General features: G+C 36.5%; 1 protein-coding gene across 5 annotated transcripts in view; it reads left to right on the top strand.

Moving 5' to 3' along the window:
- Nucleotides 1-19,163, top strand: part of BDP1 (B double prime 1, subunit of RNA polymerase III transcription initiation factor IIIB) — a 98,361-nt gene that overhangs the window by 27,676 nt on the left and 51,522 nt on the right. For all 5 annotated transcript variants that reach the window (XM_019463070.2, XM_019463068.2, XM_019463066.2 and 2 more), the window contains 9 exons: nt 860-1,144; nt 1,491-1,638; nt 7,165-7,323; nt 11,235-11,394; nt 13,135-13,226; nt 14,117-14,321; nt 15,083-15,195; nt 16,348-17,860; nt 18,907-19,094. In XM_019463070.2, the coding sequence (XP_019318615.2) occupies nt 860-1,144; nt 1,491-1,638; nt 7,165-7,323; nt 11,235-11,394; nt 13,135-13,226; nt 14,117-14,321; nt 15,083-15,195; nt 16,348-17,860; nt 18,907-19,094 (2,863 nt within the window). The remainder of the gene's footprint in view (nt 1-859; nt 1,145-1,490; nt 1,639-7,164; nt 7,324-11,234; nt 11,395-13,134; nt 13,227-14,116; nt 14,322-15,082; nt 15,196-16,347; nt 17,861-18,906; nt 19,095-19,163) is intronic.

The following is a 19,163-nucleotide window of genomic DNA, read 5'->3' as shown; positions in this document are numbered from 1 at the left end:
TTTTTTAAGATTAGGGTTTTTTTTGTTTTTAAGACTAGATATTTTTAGAGATGTCTTGATCAACAGTTGTTGTGAAGTTTGCTTTTGGTTGATGTCTCCATGGTGATTTCTCATTTCTTTTTTTAAATTTTACATATTTTTATCTTTTGATGCAATTGACTATTAATATGTCTTCATTAGAAGGGTATTTTAAAAATTGTTTAAAATTGTTTAAAATATTGTTTAAAAATATTTTTTGTTTGTTTTTTTTTTTTGAGAGAGAGAGAGAGAGAGAATCTTAAGCAGGGTCCCTGTTCAGCGGTGAGGCCAAAGCAGGGCTTGATCCCACAACCCGGGATCATGACCTGAGCTGAAATCAAGAGTTGTATACTTACCCAACCAAGCTACCCAGATGCCCCTAAAAATATTTGTTAGAAAGGGTTGTTCATTGAAAAACAAATAATACAGAAAATGGCGAATTCTCTTTCCTACCCTGCCTTCAAATCAAATTGTCCAGATTTTCTAGGGATAACTGTTAGTAAACACTTCTATTGAAGTATATGTGTGTCTTAGAGGATATGTAATTGTTTTAGCTTAATAAAAATGAGATCATAATCTATATGTTCTCTGCAACTTGAGTTTTTTGTACAAAAATACCTTTTGCAATCTTTTACATTACTACTTACAAGCCTACCTCATTATTATTTGTTCTGTGGATTTTTATACCATAAACGTGTTACAGCTTCTTTAGTCCCAATTGGGTATTTTAGGTTGTCTTCAAAGTTTTGCCCAGATATCCCTGAGTATTTATCTTCTTCATCTTTAAGATTTTTTCTGTAGGTTATTTATATGTTTATAACAGTATCTTTTATTTTCAAAGCAAAAAAAGTTGCCAGTGAAGGAGGAAATGATGATCCAGATGAGTCTCTGAGCAGCAAAATTTCAGATACAGAACAGTCTCAAAAGGATGCTCAAACGGGTGAAGAAGAACAACAGTCTCAGACTTTATCAGAACAGGATTCAGAACAGATTGCATTAGAAACAGACCTAAATCAAAAGAAAAGAAGAAGAAAGAATCAGGATGAAACTGCTAAACAGGAAGTAAAGAATCTTTCAGGAAATGCCACTGTTCAGTTAGATCATTCTAAAGGAGAAAAATACATAAGTAAGTTTCTTACATGTATTGATAGTTCCTATATAACTTGAGAAGAGATGTACTGTCATGATGTATGTAATTTAAAAACTTCTGAGTAGCAGCAATTAATAACGATTAAATTCTACAAACTGCCCAGGAAATTTGGGCTGATCTATAAAACACAGTTAAAATTTATACAGTTGTGAGTTGACTAAATTTTCATAAGTGTTCTAAAATTAAGATCTCTGCCTTGGATATTGGAAATTGTGGAATGGATTAATGATTTGTAGGAATAGACTGTTTTATGTAAATTCCTGTGTGCTTTAAAAAGTGGATGTTTTCGTTTTTTAGAATAACATGCATTTTGTATTCATAGATAACAGTCAGTCTTTAAGGCCTGAGATGAATGAAGATGAAGGCAATAAGGAACAGAAGCTTTCTTGCATACAAAATATAGATGACGTTGTGGATTTATCCTCCAGTGAAAAAATTGAGAAAAGAACTGATCCTATCCTTTTATCGAGGTATTCTCTATACCTTTACTGACTTTGTCTACATCTTCTGTTAGTTACTGAATGGGGAGTGTGACATTTCCAGCTGTAATTATGAATTTGCCTATTGTTCTTCTGAGTTCTATTTGTTTTCATGACTTTTGAAGCTCTCTTATTAGGTGCGTACATATCTAGGATTGTTGTATCTTCTTGGTGAAATTACCCTTTATCATTTGTGGATATCATTCTGATACTGCTCTTTGTTCTGAAGCTTAACTTTGCTACAGCTGGCTTTCGGTTAGTGTTTGCATGGGCTTATTTTTTATAAAGATTTTCTCTTTATTTTTGGTTTTTAGCAGTTTGAATATGTATATCCTGCTGAGTTTGTTTTTTTAAAATATGGTAAAAAGCATGTGAGATGTGCTGTCCTAACAAGTTGATAATTTCTTTTTAGTGTCATTCATTTTTGAGAGAGAAAGACAGAATGTGAGTGGGGGAGGGGCAGAGAGGGAGACAGGGAATCCGAAGCAGGCATTAATCAGGCTCTGAGCTGTCAGCACAGAACCTGACACGGGGCTGGAACCCACAAACTGTGAGATCATGACCTGAGTCAAAGTCAGACGCTTAAGTGACTGAGCCACCCAGGTGCCCTGGTCCTAACAAGTTTTTAAATTGCGTAGTAGAGTATTATAAACTATTAGCAAGATGTTGTATATAAGATTTCTAGACCTTTTCATCTTGTATGACAGATACATTCTATAAATTGAGTAACAACTCTGCTTCCATTTTAACCCCAGTCCCTGGCTGCCATCCTTCTACTTTCTGTTTCTGTGAGTTTGGTTTGTTTAGATACATCATATAAGTGGAATCATACAGTATTTGTCTTTCTGCGACGGGCATATTTCACCTTGCATAATGTTTCGAAGTTTCACCTGTGTTGCAGCATGTGACACTATTTCCTTCTTTCTTTGTGGCCAAATAATATTCCATTGTACGTATATATCACATTTTCCTGTTTCACTTCTCTCTCCAAGACCATTTAGATTGTCTCCATCTCTTGGCTATTTTATTATTTTCTTAATAAGTTATATTGCTTTTGTTTATGTTTTTTTGAGAGAGAGAAAGCATGCACATGTACAGGGGAGGGCCAGAGGGAGGAGAGAATCTTAAGCAGGCTCCACCCTCAGTGTGTAGCCTAACACAAGGCTCAGTCTCATGACCATGAGATCATGACCTGAGTGGAAATCAGGAGTTGGACACTTAACCCACTGAGCCACCCAGGAGCCCCTCTGTGCTATTTGATTTGATATGATTTTTTATTAAAAAATTTTTTTTTTAATGTTTATTCTTTTTGAGAGACAGAGACAGAGCATGAATGGGGAGGGGGCAGAGAGAGGGAGACACAGAATCCGAAACAGGCTCCAGACTCTGAGCTGTCAGCACAGAGCTCGATGTGGGGCTCGAACTCACAAACTGCGAGATCCTGACCTGAGCCGAAGTCAGACGTTCAACCAACTGAACCACCCAGGCGCGCCCCTCTTTGCTATTTTATTAATTTTTTCAACGTTTTTTATTTATTTTTGGGACAGAGAGAGACAGAGCATGAACGGGGGAGGGGCAGAGAGAGAGGGAGACACAGAATCGGAAACAGGCTCCAGGCTCCGAGCCATCAACCCAGAGCCTGACGCGGGGCTCGAACTCACGGACCGCGAGATCGTGACCTGGCTGAAGTCGGACGCTTAACCGACTGCGCCACCCAGGCGCCCCCCTCTTTGCTATTTTAAATAGTGCTATGATAAATTTGGGAATGCAGATATCTCTTTGAACTTCTGTTTTAATTTTTTCTAGATGTATACCCAGAAGAGGGATTGCTGAATCATAGGATAGTTCTATTTAAAAAATTTTTTTAAGATTTTATTTTCTTTAAAATAGTGTTTACCCCCAGTGTGGGGCTCAAACTCACAACCAGGAGATCAAGAATCACATGCTCTACTGACTGAGCTAGCCAAGTGGCCCTGTATGTTTAATTTTTTTGAGGAGCCTTAACACTGTTGTTCATAGTGGCTGTGCTATTTTACATTCCCGCCAGCAGTACACAAACATACCAGTTTTCTGTAAACTGGTTTTCCTTACCAACACTTGTTATTTTGTGTTTTCTTTATTTGTGTTTGATAATGGTTATTCAGACATTTGAGGTGATACCTCATTGTGGGTTTGATTTGCATTTCCATGATTAGTGATGTTGAAGATATTTACATATACCTGTTGGCCTTTTGTATGGCTTTGAAAAAATTCTATTCAGTTCTTTTTCATATTTTTTAACTAGGTTATTTTCTTTGAATTATAGGGATTTAATGTTTTTTTTTAATGTTGTTTATTTTGAGAGAGCGAGTGTGTGTTCTTGTGCGCGCATAAGCTGGAGAGGAGCAGAGAGAGAGAGAGAGAGAGAGAGAGAGAGAGAGAATCCCAGCAGTCTCCACGCTGTCAGTGTGGAGCCTGATGTGGGGCTATATCTCATGATGGTGAGATCATGACCCAAGTGGAAATCAAGAGTCAAATGCTCAACTGACTGAGCCACCCAGGCACTCCTAGGCATTCCTTTTATATTTTGGGTATTAAACTAACAGATAAATGGTTTGCAAATATTTTCTCCCATTCCACAGGTTGTCTTTTGACTTAGTTGATGATTTCCTTTGTTGTGCTCAAGGTATTTAGTTTCATGTTGTTTCACTTGTCTGTCTGTGGTAGTTTGTTCATACGATTCGGAAGGTTAATACTTTGTTTGAAGCTGAGTCATGGCTCTTGGGTCCTTAATTTTCTAGGTGACAGACATCTAAATTATGGTTTCTGAGACACAACTTAATTTCATAAACTACACACAAAAAATACTGATGCCTTTTAGAGGACAAACAACCCTGTAATGACTGTTAAGATCCTAACTGGTTTTGTAAAACAGTGAGCTGATTCTAAAATTATTATATACACAAGATTGAACGGTCATGAGTGGTAAAGACAATTTGAAAAACAACAGTTCTGGAGAGGAAATATATTAATACTTTAAAGCTAGAATAATTATCCTGATGATGAGTGATGTTGAGCATCTTTTCATGTGTCTGTTGGCCACCTGGATGTCTTCTTTGGAAAAGTATCTATTCATGTCTTCCATACATTTCTTCACTGGGTTGTTTTTCGGATAAGCTTGGTAAGTTCTTTACACATTTTGGATACTAACCCTTTATCTGATAGGTCATTTGTACATATCTTCTCCCATTCTGTTGGTTGCCTTTTAGTTTTGTTGATTGTTTCCTTTGCAGTGCAGAAACTTTTTATCTTGATGAGGTCCCAATAGTTCATTTTTGCTTTATTTCCCTTGCCTTTGGAGACATGTTGAGCAAGAAATGGCTGCATCTGAGGTCAAAGATGTTGTTGCCCATTTTCTCCTGTAGGGTTTTGATGGTTTCCTGTCTCACATTTTAGCTCTTTTATCCATTTTGAGTTTATTTTTTTGTATGGTTTAAGAAAGTGGTCTAGTTTCATTCTTCTGCATGTTGCTGTCCAGTTCTCCCACCACCATTTGCTAAAGAGAGTGTCTTTTTACATTTGGATACTTTTTCCTGATTGATGAAAAGATTGTCGACATCACTCATCATTAGGGAAATACAAATCAAAACCACATTGAGATACCACCTCACACCAGTCAGAGTGGCTAAAATTAACAACTCAGGAAACACTAGATGTTGGCGAGGGTGTGGAGAAACGGGAACCCTCTTGCACTGTTGGTGAGAATGCAAACTGATGCAGCCTTTCTGGAAAACAGTGTGGAGGTTCCTCAAAAAATTAAAAATAGAACTACCCTACAACCCAGCAATAGTACTACTACGAATTTATCCAAAGGATATAGGAGTGCTGATCCATAGGGACACCTGTACCCTAATGTTTATCAGAGCGCTCTCAACGATAGCCAAATTATGCAAAGAGGCCAAATGTCTATCACCTAATGAATGGATAAAGAAGATGTGGTTTATATATACAATGGAATACTACTTGGCAACGAAAAAGAATGAAATCCTGCCATTTGCAATATTATGGCTGGAACTGGAGGGTATTATGCTAAGTGAAATTAGTCAGTCAGAGAAAAGACAGATTCCATGTTTTCCCTCACGTGTGGAACTTGAGAAACTTCACAGAAGACCATGGGGGAAGGGAAGGGGAAAAAAATAGTTACAAACAGAGGGGGAGGGAGGCAAACCATTAGAGACTCTTAAATACACAGAACAAACTGAGGGTGGATGGGGGAGAGGTGAGGGAGAGAGGCAAATGGGTGATGGGCATTGAGGAGGGCACTTGTTGGGATGAGCACTGGGTGTTGTATGTAATTGATGAATCAATGGAATCTATCCCCAAAACCAAGAGCACATTGTATACACTGTATGTTAGCCAACTTGACAATAAATTATGTCAAAAAAATAATAAAGCTAGAATAATTAAAACAGTGTGTTACTGGCACAGGGACAAATGTACTCAGCAGAACTGAATGTAGTAGAGCTTGGGAAAAAAGATTTAGTAATCTGGTACATGGAAGAGGTAACATTAGAAATAAGTGGGTGGAAAAAAGAAATTAGTGGGTGAAGAGTGAATGAACTATATTATATTCATTAGATGGTGCTTGGGTGTAAAAAAGATAATATCCTTATTTCACCTTTGCTAACTTTCTGATAGATTAAAGGGTACATAAAACAAATCTTTAAAACTTTTAGAAGAAGGTGTCGGAAAATATCTTTGTGATATCAAGGATTTCTTAAGATATAAAAAGCAAAACTTTAAAAGGTAAAATTGATAAATTTGACTGCAGTAAACTTAACTTTTTTTGACAAAGGTTTCATAAAGAAAGTGAAAGGCAAGCTGCTGTCGGGGAGGTTTTATGTATGTCTAACCAGAAAGGAATATATAAAGAGGTTTTGCTGATCAGTCGGGAAAAGACAAACACCCAGTAGAAAAAAATGAGGGAAAAAATATCTGGCTAAATGCTTTATGTGTTGAAACTGGTTAGTACATGGCTATCATTTATGTTGTTACTTGAAATATTTCATAATACGGTAGTCCTCTCTTTGCATAATGCAGTGTTAACTGCAATTTATGCGTATTGGAGCTATGTCCTCGGATTACAGAACTTTTGGTTAGCAGGATACCATGCAAAGCAGAGCCTAAGTGTATAAAATTTTAACGAGAGAAAATTCCTCAATTTTACTATGATTTTACATACAGATTTGATTTGTCAACCCCATGTATGTAATTAAAACTTTTTAATTTTGTGACTTCTCAAGTGGTTTCCCAGGCCTGTTAATTTGCGGTTACTACTTTCTCTGAAGGTAGAGTTTTTAACAACATGGTACAAGAAGGATCATAGAAAAGCCGAAATATTTATATTGATAGTTCCAAACTATGAAGTATCATTTTCTAAAGTGGATTTATGTATTAAAAAAAATCTTTTAAGTAGCTATTATAAGACATGTATTACTAAAAATTTCTTTTCCCCTGATGTGTTTTCATTTTGCTTAGTGGTCAACAAGATGCCACGCCATTAGCAGCTGAGACTTCAGAATCAAGCCCTTCAGATTTGCCTTTATCAGAAGTTGAAATTAGCACACCAAGTGAGGTTAATAATGCTGAAAGTAGTTGTACAGAAGAAAGCAATGTTGACCTAAAAAATAAATCATTGTAAGTATTTTACGTGGTAAGATTTTAAAATTTAGTTTCAAAATTTCATGCGTTCTTATTTAAGAAATTATAATGTTGTTTTCTTTAAGGATTAGAAAGGGACTGTAGACCATTTAATATATAATTGTACCATGGTCTAAGTGTGACATCAAGGCTTATCACTTTATGTTTCATTACAGAAAGATTCTCTTTTTTTTTTAATTTATTTTTTATTTTGGATGTTTTTTATTTCTGAGAGAGAGAGAGTGAGTGAGGAAGGGGCAGAGAGAAGGAGATAGAGGATTCTAACCTGGCTTTGTGCTTACAGCAGTGAGCCCAAGGTGGGGCTCAAACTCACAAACTGAGATCATGACCTGAGCAGAAGTTGGACACTTAAATGACTGAGCCAATTAAACTTAACTTGGAACCCTACTCTTTGGTTTATTTCTTTAATTAGAGAAAGAGAGCATGAACGTGTGAGGGGCAGAGAGAGAATCCCAGCCAGGCTCTGCTCTGTTAGCACAGAACCTGATGCAGGGCTTGATTTCATGAACTCTGAGATCATGACCCCAGCTGAAATCAAGAGTTGGACACTTAAATGACTGAGCAACCCAGGCACCCCTCTTTGTTTTGTTTTGTTTTAAGGTTTATTTACTTTGGACAGAGAGAGAGAGAGAGCACAGAGCCTGTCAATGACCTCAGTCTCATGACTGTGAGATCAGTATCCGAATGGAATCAGGAGTCGTGTGCTTAACCTACTAAGCCAGCCAGGCACCCCAGAAAGATTGTCTTTCATATCTGATGTATAGTTATGAGGAGCTTTATGCAAAGTGGTGACTTATGATGAAATTCTAAAATAATTTGAAAAGGCTAAACATTTGCTGTGATATACTACTTTTACTTGGTTTGAGTCATTTTCAAAGCAGTAGATTTTTGATATTGATGCCTCTAAGGATATTATATTTCCTTGTATGAAAATAGTGACTAATATCTTCACTAAAAATGGAATAAAAGCACCAAAAGAATCTCCTTTTGAAGAGAGGTATCTTAAAAACTCAGACTTCCTTTTTGTGTTCTTCTAACCCTTCACATAGGCTTAAAAGCTATTTAGTTTATGAATTCTTATTTTCGGTAAAGCACAGTCACACTGAGAATTAAACTTTTTTTAAATAAAAATTTAGTCTTTGAAATAGGCAAACTATTCTTTCTATGTCTGTTTTTTATTTATTTTGAGAGAGAGAAGGAGAGTGCTTGCAGGGGAGGAGCAGAGAGAGAGGAGAGAGAGAATCCTAAGCAGGCTCCATGCTCAGCGCAGAACCTGATGTGGGACTCCATCCCACAAACCATGAGATCATGACCTGAGTCAAAATCAAGAATCAGATGCTTAACTCACTGAGCCACCCAGGTCCCCTCTTCATTAGTTTTGAATGGCTGTGTAGTGTTTTGGTGTATAGATGAATTATAGTTTATATTAGAGCCCAGCTGATGGCTATATGGGTTGTTTTTTCAAATAACACCACAATGGTTAGGGGCACTGACCCCTGAGCAGTTGAAAATCCATGTATAACTTTGACTCCCCAAAACTTAACTACTGATAGTCTACCGTTGCCTGGAAGCATGATAACATAAACGGTTGACCACACATATTTTGTGCATTATATGTATCGTATACTGTATTCTTACAATTTAAGGTAAGCTAGAGAAACAAAATGCTTTAAGAAAATCATAAGGACGAGGAGCACCCCTTGATTTCAGCTCAGGTCATGATCTCACCATTCGTGAGTTTGAGCCCCCTGTTGGATTCCATGCTCACAGTGTGGAGCCTGCTTGGGATTCTCTCTCTCTCCTTCTCTCTGCCCCTCTTCTGCTTGTGCTCCTACTCTCTCAATAAAATAAATAAACTTTAACGTGGTGCCTGGGTGAGTCAGTTGGTTGGGCATCTGACTTCAGCTCAGGTCAAGATCTCGCTGTTGACGAGTTTGGACCCTGAGTCGGGCTCCACACTGACAGCTCAGATTCTGTGTCTCCCCCTCTCTCTGCCCCTCCCCTGCTTGGGCTCTGTCTCTCCCTCACTCAAAAATAAACACCAAAAAAAAATTTTTTTTTTCAAATCATAAGGATGAGAAAATACATTTATTGTACTGTACTATATTTATTGAGTAAAATCTGTGTATATGTGGACTTGTACAGCTTAAACTTGTGTTGAAAGGTCAGTTGTATGTTTTCGTAGGGTGAATTGCTCAAAATGGATTCGCTTATTCTAATGTGTATGTGTCTGTGTATATACATGTACACACTTAGGATTTTGAGAGATACTTCCAAAATATTCTCTGTAGGAGTTAGACTAGTTTATATTCCTACCAACATTGTAAGAAATGTCTCCTTTTTCAGAAAATGGTGTTAAACTTGGGTTTTTGATGGTAATTTTGATATTATAAAATATCTTAGTATAGTATCTCCCCCCCACTCTTCCTTTTTTTGGCAGGGGTATGTAATTTGATTTCATTGTTTTTATTGAGTTTTTTATTTTAAAGTTTCCTAACCTAAGGAAAAGTCAAAAGAAGTAAACAATGAACGTGTATTTATAATTCCCCTTAGATTCTCTGATTCTTAATGTTAATTTGTGCTTGCTTGCACATGCATGCACACTCTACCTCCCCTCACCTTTAATTTGTAGTTTTCTTAAAACCTATTTTTATTTTTTCTTTTTTAAAACTTTATATAGTTTGTCCATTTTTTAATTTTAATTTTTTATTTTTTAAATATTTATTTTGGGGGGAGCACAAGTGGAGGAGGGGCAGTGGGAGTATCACGGAGGATCCAAAGAGGGCTCTGCGCTGACCAACGAGCCCTATGTGGGGCTGGAACTCATGAACCGTGAGATCGTGACCTGGGCTGAAGTCAGACACTCAGCCTACTGAGCCACTCAGGTGTCCCTGTCCGTTTTTAATAAGTTATTGATGATACTGTTTTGTGGGAGTTCGTTATATTTTAGGGAGATTAGTCTTATTGTATGATTTGTAAAACATGCTTTCTCGGTTGGTAGTTTGACTTTTGACTTAGCCATGTTTTGGCTATGTAGAAATTTTTTGATTTTTATGTTGTCAAATTTCTCAAATTTTTTTTTCTTTTGTAGCTCCTGAATTTTTAGTTAAATTTTATAAAGGCTTACCCCACCTCACGGTTATAAAGAATTCATCCGTGTTTTCTGTATGACTTTATTTAATTCTGATCCATTTGGAATATGAGTACAGTGCAAGGAGTGGAGCTAATTTTATTTTAGTCCCCAGTGTTAGTTTTGCCATCACCATTACTTTGATATTATTTCTTCTTCTTCTTTTTGTTTTTTTTTGAGAGAGACTAGGCTCAAGTGAGTGAGGGTCAGAGAGAGAGGGAGTGAGAGAATCCCATGAGGGGCAGAGAGAGAGGGAGAGAGAAGCAAGGCTCACCCGATGTGGGGTTGAACTCAAAAATTGTGAGATCATGATTGGAACCCAAGTGAGAGGCTTATCTGACCGAGACACCCAGGTGCCCCACTTTGATATTATTTCTGACAATATGTTATTCTGTATTTCATCTTCACTATTTTGAAAAGCTACCTTTATTATATTCTATCAAGTGTTTTGGAGTCACTTCTCAATTTTCTTTTGTGTTTCATTTATCTGTTTATTTACATGTCAGTACCAGTGTTTTAATTATTGATGCTATAGAGTTTGTTTTTAACATCTGGTAGAATATGTTAGTTACCTCCTCATTGCTCTTCTTTTTCAGTCTTCTTTGCTACTCTTATTGTAAGTTAGTTTAAAGGTCTTCTTTTTTGGCTCTGAGTGGATTTTTAAAGAATTTTTCAGAATTTTATTTGACTGGGCCTGCACGTTGGTATAATTTAAATAATGTTCATTTTTTTTAAACATAAAAACTACATTTTTTAGGGAAACTGATCAATCAGGAAGTGTTAAACTGATGGCAAGAAGACAACTGCAGAGACCTAAACCCAATTTGTCAAGGGCAGTTGGGAAGAAATCTGTTCTTTCACAAGGTAAAACAGATGGAGAGAGCAAGAGTTTACATGCCGAAACTTCAGGGGAAAAGGTATGGAATAAGAGACTTCGTGGAAATTAAAATTGTGAAAATTCTCCCAGACTGGGAAAAAATTTGTTTTGGTTTATAATGACACAGTAATGTGACTGATACTAGAACGAAGTTACAAAGACTTACACATTAATATTCAATGTGTCTTCCTAGTCTCCTATTAATGCATTTTCTTTAGAAGCTAGGGCATATCATTTTCAAACATCCTCAGTAGTGACAAATCTGTTTTTTGTTTACATAAGATTTTTATTCAAAATATTTTTTAAACAGTTCTATATAAAATTATATCCACAACCCTTTCTCCACAGACATATTCCTGTCTTTCACATACTTTGTCTCTTTTATATATATAAACATTTCTGTAGTTTATTTTTTTAAGTTTTTTTTTTAAAGTTTGATTTATGTATTTTGAGAGAGATGGAGACCTTGTGAGTGGGGGAGGGGCAGAGAGCGAGGGAGAATCCTTATCAAACAGGCTATGCACTGTCAGCGCAGAGCCCGTTGCAGTGCTTGAACTCAAGAAACTGAGATCATGACCTGAGCTGAAATTAAGAGTCAGACGCCAACCGACTGAGCCACCCAGGTGACCCATAAATAGGACTCTTTTAAGGAAATAGAGGATAGTTTTCTAGAGGAGGTGGGATTCGTGGGTCAAAGTATTTTAAATGTTTCTTGGCTTTTGTCAGATGACAGTAAAAAAAAAAAAAAAAAGTCTGTTTACATTGCTCCAAGCATTAAATGCATGTTACTTTTCCCCTATATCCCTGCCAGCGTTATATTGTCATAAATTTTTTATTTTTGCTAAAATACATTTTAAAATGTCAGCTTTTTTCCCTGTCATGTGAAATCTTCTTTATTATACTTTTTATAATACAGTTATGTTATTATCTTTTAAAATTTGAGAAAAGTGGGAAAAACAGATTGATGTAAAAATTAAAACAAATTACTTGTGATTTCATTATCCGGATGGAACTAACCTTTTAGCATACATCTTTCCAGCTTTTTTTTCCTTCCTTCCTTCTTTCCTTCCCTCCAAGAGCATGCGTGCGCATGCACATGTATGACAGGGGAGGGTCAGAGAGAGGGGGAGAAAGAGAATCCCAAGCAGGCTCCATGCTATCAGTGCAGAGCCTAGCACAAGGTTCGGTCCCACGGACTATGAGATCATGACCTGAAGTGAAATTGAGTTGGATGCTTAAAATACTGAGCCACTCAGGCACCCTGTGTTTTAGTATTAATTGTTTTTTTATCCTTTGGTACCTAACATTTCATAAATGTTTTTTCATAGTATTATGTTTTGAAGATACAGTCTTTAGTGACTTCGTCATTTTCTGTCAATGGGTACACCTGAATTTATTTAACCATTTACTCATCATTGGATTTTTTGCCTGTTCACGTTATTTAGCATTTTATATAATGCTCTTGTGCAAATTCTTGGAGTTTGTCTAAATATTTTCTTTATAGAGTCTTAGAAATGGTATTACTGAGTCAAAGACCATGAATATTTTTAAGGCTTTTGATTTCATATTGGGGAAGGGCTTTCCAGAAAGGATGTACCAATTTTTGTTTCTGCCAGTAATATATGGAAATATGTTTTATAATATAGCTGTATCTATCATTTTTAAAACTCTTATAGTTAGAAGAACAAAAAATGATATTTCACTGTTTTAATTTCCATTTATTACAATGTTTGGACTTTTTTTATGTTGTCAATAAAATGTAAAAAAATTGAATTCATAGAATCAAATGGAAAAGGATAAAGTGAATACATCTGACATTGCTGGAATGGAATATACAGAGAAAGTGAACCCAGAAACTGAGACTGTGTCTAAGTAAGTATTTAGAAAGTAGAATAAAAGTAGTAGCTTGTAGGAATGACTGTAATAACATCTGTACTGGATGATGTCTGAATTTTGTTTTCATTCAGAATACTTAAGTCTTTTTTTAACTATAGGTGTGTTGAAACATTTTCATCATGTTCCTTATGCTACTGGAGAAATAAATTATGATAAGGATCCATTGAGTTACGACTTACATTTCTTCCTCAACTTATTAACAAGATTTTAACAAAGTCTTGTTAGATGAATTAATGGTTAAAAGATACATGTTTCTGGATAATTTTATTTACAGCAGGAGGTTTCAAAAGGGAATATTTAACTTGGAATGCAGATTCAGAGTAGGCCCTGCTCTAATATGCATCTGAAGTATTATAGTGTGGACTGTACATTTATTCCATAATCTATGTCCAGTGCCCTGGAAGTGTACATTACATACAAACTAGTATTTTTATTTTTATCTATTTAATTTTTGAGAGAAAGTGCACATATGTGTGTGTGCAAACTGACAAGGGCCAGAGAGAGGGAGAGAATCCCAAGGAGGCTTTGCACTGTTAGTGCAGAGCTGATGTGGGGCTCGATCCTACAAACTCTGAGATCCAAGACCTGAGCTGAAATTAAGAGTCAAACACAAACCGACTGAGCCACCCAGGTGCCCCTGCGAATTAGTATTCTTAGTGGGGAATGGTATTACATGTCTGTTAGGGACAGATTTTTCCAGTTTTGTGAGGGTATGTTTTTTATAGTCAGGCTTCCAATATTATGTCTGTTCTAAAGGATACTTGTAATTTTATGTTCCAAACAGTTTACTTATTCATACATGGGAGAGGGGAATACTGCAAACAAATATGTGACTTCAGGATGACCATAATTTTATTCTTTTGTAGTTGTTCTAGTTTGAGTGAAAAAATTGGTGTTCAGGACGACGATCAAACAAAGGCTTTAAGACCAGCACGACTAATGAGGGGCCGACTGCAAAGGCCAAAGCCAAATATAGGTAAAGCTGCTGAAAGAAAAGAAATTCTTACATCACAGGAAAAAATTGGGGCCAATGTAAAAAAGAATGAAAGTGAATCCTGTATTGCTAGAGATGTAAGTACTCTGATTCTGTGCAGTTTTTTTGTTAAACAAGTATTTAAGTCCCCTTTTACCCCCCTTCCCTTAACCTGTAAGACTGTACAGTTCTGTACATTGTTTACAAATTTAAAGCCAAAATCTCAGAGCTAGTAGCCTTGTTACTTGTAATGCCATTGAACTCTCTGCAATCCATATTTTGTGCATTTACATAATGGAGCATGTTTAACTTGCACCTCATCACTCACATATTTGAATTACACTTCCTTTTTGAAAATATGACTAGGTATGTGACTTTTAACTCTGACTTAAACAGAGTAAAATGGTAAAAGCTTCCTACTAAAATATAATTCCAACAACTAAAGATTATTTTTGAGTTATTTATACAATAACTAGTCTTTGTGTTAAGAGTAAGAGTTAAGATCCTAGTCTGAGGTCTGAATTTGTTTTGTTATAAACCTCAAGGTCTATACTGTAATAATAGTAATCAGAACACAGATCCCAGGGAGTAATTCTAACAGATGAGACTGAAGTGCAGTAACTTGCTTTCTAATTAGGAGGAAAAGAATGGGGGCTTTGAGATGAGCTAGAAGGTATATAGCTTATGAAATTTTTTAAGGTCTCTAAAGAGAAAACGTTAAAAAATGTCCCTTGAATATCATTTTATAATTTTGAAATGTTTACCATTTTCCTTGGTCTCAAATCAGGCAAAATTTTCAGTGCAGTTTTTTATAGATGGGTGTTTCATTGTGAACCCTTAAAAATGTTTTGTTATTAAGAGTCCTGAACAGGTAGAAGATCAGTCATGTAAAAATTTTGAGTTTGAAGACATCACGTCACAATCTGAGAAAGAAGATAATTTTTTTCAAATGAATGTTAGTGAGTGTCTAAGGTAAGTATCCTCTTACTGGTTATGTAATGTTTGAATTTTTTTGTTAAGTTTTAGAAATGTTTAATCAGTTTTTTAAAACAAAAGCAAATGAGACTGATTTGTAATCTGTGTATCAAATTGCTTAATATTTACAAATATAACCTCACTTTTCAGGGCAATTCATATCATAGTTTTCATGTCAGTTTCTCATTTATTGGTGACTTATTTATGTGTTGCTTACTCATAAATTAGACCTTGAGTTAACATGATTGGCAGTATCACTTAACATGCATATTAGATTAAATATCTATGTCCAAATATGAAATGCAACTTATTTTCTTATATTTGTTTCTTTGGAATTAGATCCACATATGGCCTTTGTTTAAGATTCACATAAATTTTATGTAAAACCCATGTGTAGAAACCTGTACTTGTAGCCACTGCTCTCTTATATTTTTTCTTTCCCCTCTGGAACATACCCAGCAAAATTGATGGAATTGCTAGTATACTTTAGAAATTGTTTTCCCTTTGGAAATATTCAGTGTACACAAAAGTAGCAAGAACAGAATAATGGACTCCTGTGTACTTACTGTCTGGTTTCAACTATTACTAGCATTTTATCAATCTGTATGTTTAAAGTTTGGCTTTTCCTAATACTTTCTTGTTCACATGATACTTGCATGTGGCTTTTTGAGATGCTGGTCAAATCTGGCCATGGAAATGTGCTGCTTAACTCTTATGGCAAGGCATATGTCTGTATAAAGGGTAGTAGGGGCAAAGAGGTAGGAGTAGCAGACACCAATTGGCCTAGCTCCAATGTAGGGAACTGGAGACTTTTTCTGGATGATGTAGATGACAATTAGAAGGAGACTGTTCAGAGCCAGTTGGCTGCTAATCTAATTGACCTTATCGATAGATTTCTCTTTATACATGTCTCTATGTGAGTAGATATATTTATTTTAAAAGTTTACAATTTCAAAACATGGGTTTTTCCCCCCTCTCCTTTAATTTTTTAAGTTTTACCCAGAGATTCTTGAGGCTTCCTTCATATTTTGCTTTTTTATTTGAGAATTCGTGGTGTTTCAGTAGTAGTTTCTCAACCATCCTCTCTTCAGGTGGCAGTATGGTTTAAAATTTGATTGTGTGTCCTCTTTTTTTTTTTTTTTTTTTAAGTATTCAAGAGGATAATAAAGTCCCAGTTCTGAAAACTCGGTTACAGAAACCAAAGCCAAATATAGGAAGAGGAGCTAGAAGACGAGAAGTTTTCTCAAAGGAAGAGGTATCAGAGGAGATAGTTGCTTCGGGACAATTGACAGCAGCTTTGGGAGAAATTAAGAGAGTGGAAGAAACCTTACCAAGGGAGAAGATATCACTGGAGGCTAATAGTACTAAGGAAATGGAGTCACATTTTAAAAAAACTAGGAGAAGAGGTGTCTCTCCCATAGAGCAGATAGCAGAAACGATTGACAACACTGTGGAAATGGACACAGATTTGAAAGAAACTAGAGGAGAGATTTCCTCAAGGGAGAATATATCAGAGGTGTCTGATATCATTGAGGAAAGAGTGACAGATTTGAAAGAAACTGAAAGAGCAGTTTCCCCAAGGGAGAATGTATCAGAGATGCCTGATGTCATTGAGGAAAGAGTGACAGATTTGAAAGAAACTGAAAGAGCAGTTTCCCCAAGGGAGAATGTATCAGAGATGCCTGATGTCACTGAGGAAAGAGTGACAGACTTGGAAGAAACTGGAAGAGAGGTTTCCCCAAGAGACACTATATCAGCGATGTCTGATGTCACTGAGGAAAGAGTCACAGACTTGGAAGAAACTGGAAGAGAGGTTTCTCCAAGGGAGAATATATCAGAGGTATCTGATGTCACTGAGAAAAGAGTGACAGATTTGAAAGAAACTGGAAGAGCGGTTTCCCCAAGAGACAGTATATCAGAGATGTCTGATGTCACTGAGGAAAGAGTGACAGATTTGGAAGAAACTGGAAGAGAAGTTTCCATAAGGGACATTATATCAGAGATATCTGATGTCACTGAGGAAAGAATGACAGATTTGGAAGAAACTGGAAGAAGAGAAATATCCTTACAGGAAGATGCCCCAGAGGAGGTCAGCACTACAGATGAAGTAGAAACAGGTTTGGAAGAAACTGGAAGAGAGATTTCTGTAAGGGAGAATATACAAGAGGTCATTGATGTCACTGAGGAGAGAGAGACATCTGTGGAAGAAACTGAAAGAAGAGAAATAGACACACAAGGAAAGGCCTTACAGGTCAAGACTCTAGGTGAAATGGAGACAGATTGGAAAGAAATTGGAAAAGAAACTTCCCTGAGGGCAAAGGTACCTGTGGAGATCAGTGCCTTAGAGGAGAGCGAGATTGATTTGGAAGAAACTGGAGAAAGAGAGCTTTCCCTGATGGAGAACGTATTAGGAAAGACAACTGCTGTTGAAGAAACAGAGGCAGATATGAAACAAAGTGGACGAGGAATTTCCTTGAGGAATCCCAGCTCAGAGATTAGTGCTACTGAGGAAATGGTTGCAGATTTGGGAAAACCTAGAGAAATGGACATTTCCCTAAGGAAATATGAAGCAGAGGAGACCAGGACCTCAAGACAAATGGAGACAGACTTAATGCAGAGCAGTAGTGGTGGCTGCAGCACTGTGCCTTCACTAGATAGCAAAGTATGTATTTTTCTGTTTTTGGGAAAAACTATTTTTGAGTACTTTTTAGAGAAAAATTATCAAAATAAAAACCGTGATTATTGCTCTTAAATCCTTCAAAATTTAAAATCTCTGAAAGCTTAAAGTCTTCCCTAGCCCTAAATTCTGTGTTTTAAGACCTTAAAGAAACTATATATCTTTTTAAAAAAATAATTCAAAAAGATTTAATTGTGGAGAAGTTACCATTCTTAATGTCAATTTGAAGTTACTTTTATTTATTTTTTATAAAAAAGTGTTTTTAAGGTAATTTATTTTGAGAGAAAGTGCCCATGTGTGTCCACACGCATGAGTGAGGGAGGGGCAGAGAGAGAATTCCAAGCAGGCTTTGAGCCGTTAGCACAGAACTTGACTCAGGCTCTATCCCACGAACCTCGAGATCATCACCTGGGCTGTAGTCAAGAGTCAGATGCCCAACCAGCTGAGCCACCCAGGTGCCCCTGAAGTTAATCTTTTATTTAAAAAAATTTTTTTAATTTTTTTTATTTTCTATTTGAAAGAGACAGAGCAGGAGCCAGGGGAGGGCCAGAGAGATGGAGACAGAATCTGAAGGAGGCTGCAGGCTCTGAGCTTTCAGCTCAGAGCCCAACAGGGCTCGAACTCAGGAGCAATGAGATCATGACCTGAGCCAAAGTCAGACGCATAACTGACTGAGCCACCACACACACCCAAAGTTACTGTTTTACATAAAAGGAATATAGGGAACTGGAATATAGGGAGTTTGTGCTAACTCTAGAATGAACATACATTGGAATTATTTCTTTTGGCCACATCTTTCTCAGTTATTTCCTTTTATTAAAAGTTTGCAATTCGGGTACCCAGCTTGCTCCGTAGGTTGAGCGTGTGACTCTTGATCTTGGGGTTGTGAGTTTGAGCCCCAGATTGTGGGTGTAGAGGTTACTTAAACGTTTAAAAATAAAAAGTTTTCTGTTACTCGAGGTTCATGCTTTTGTGACATTTTCCATTTGTGCTGATTTACTGTGGATGATTTCCTTTGATTATTCCTCCAGAACATTAGCAGTGAAGTACTATCCATGGTACTTACACCTGAGGCAGAAAAAAGAAATTCTGAAAAGGAACTATCCGGTCACTTGAGTAGTTTGAAGACTTCCTTGCAGACTTTGGAACTTGGCAAAACCGAAGACCAGGGGATGCAATCTCCAGATGCTCCAGAGCAGTTTTCAGATAATAATTCAAGGTACAAATATATTGGTCTGTGTGCTTTTAAAGAAAAAGTATCTAAAGTTATATTTTCAGATTCTGTGAA

The sequence above is a fragment of the Panthera pardus genome, unplaced genomic scaffold (assembly GCF_024362965.1).
Source record: "Panthera pardus isolate Hobbes unplaced genomic scaffold, ASM2436296v1 HiC_scaffold_2, whole genome shotgun sequence".
Lineage (NCBI taxonomy): Eukaryota > Metazoa > Chordata > Mammalia > Carnivora > Felidae > Panthera > Panthera pardus.
The sequence above is the reverse complement of the archived record's forward strand: the minus strand, read 5'-3'. Positions and strand labels throughout refer to the sequence as shown.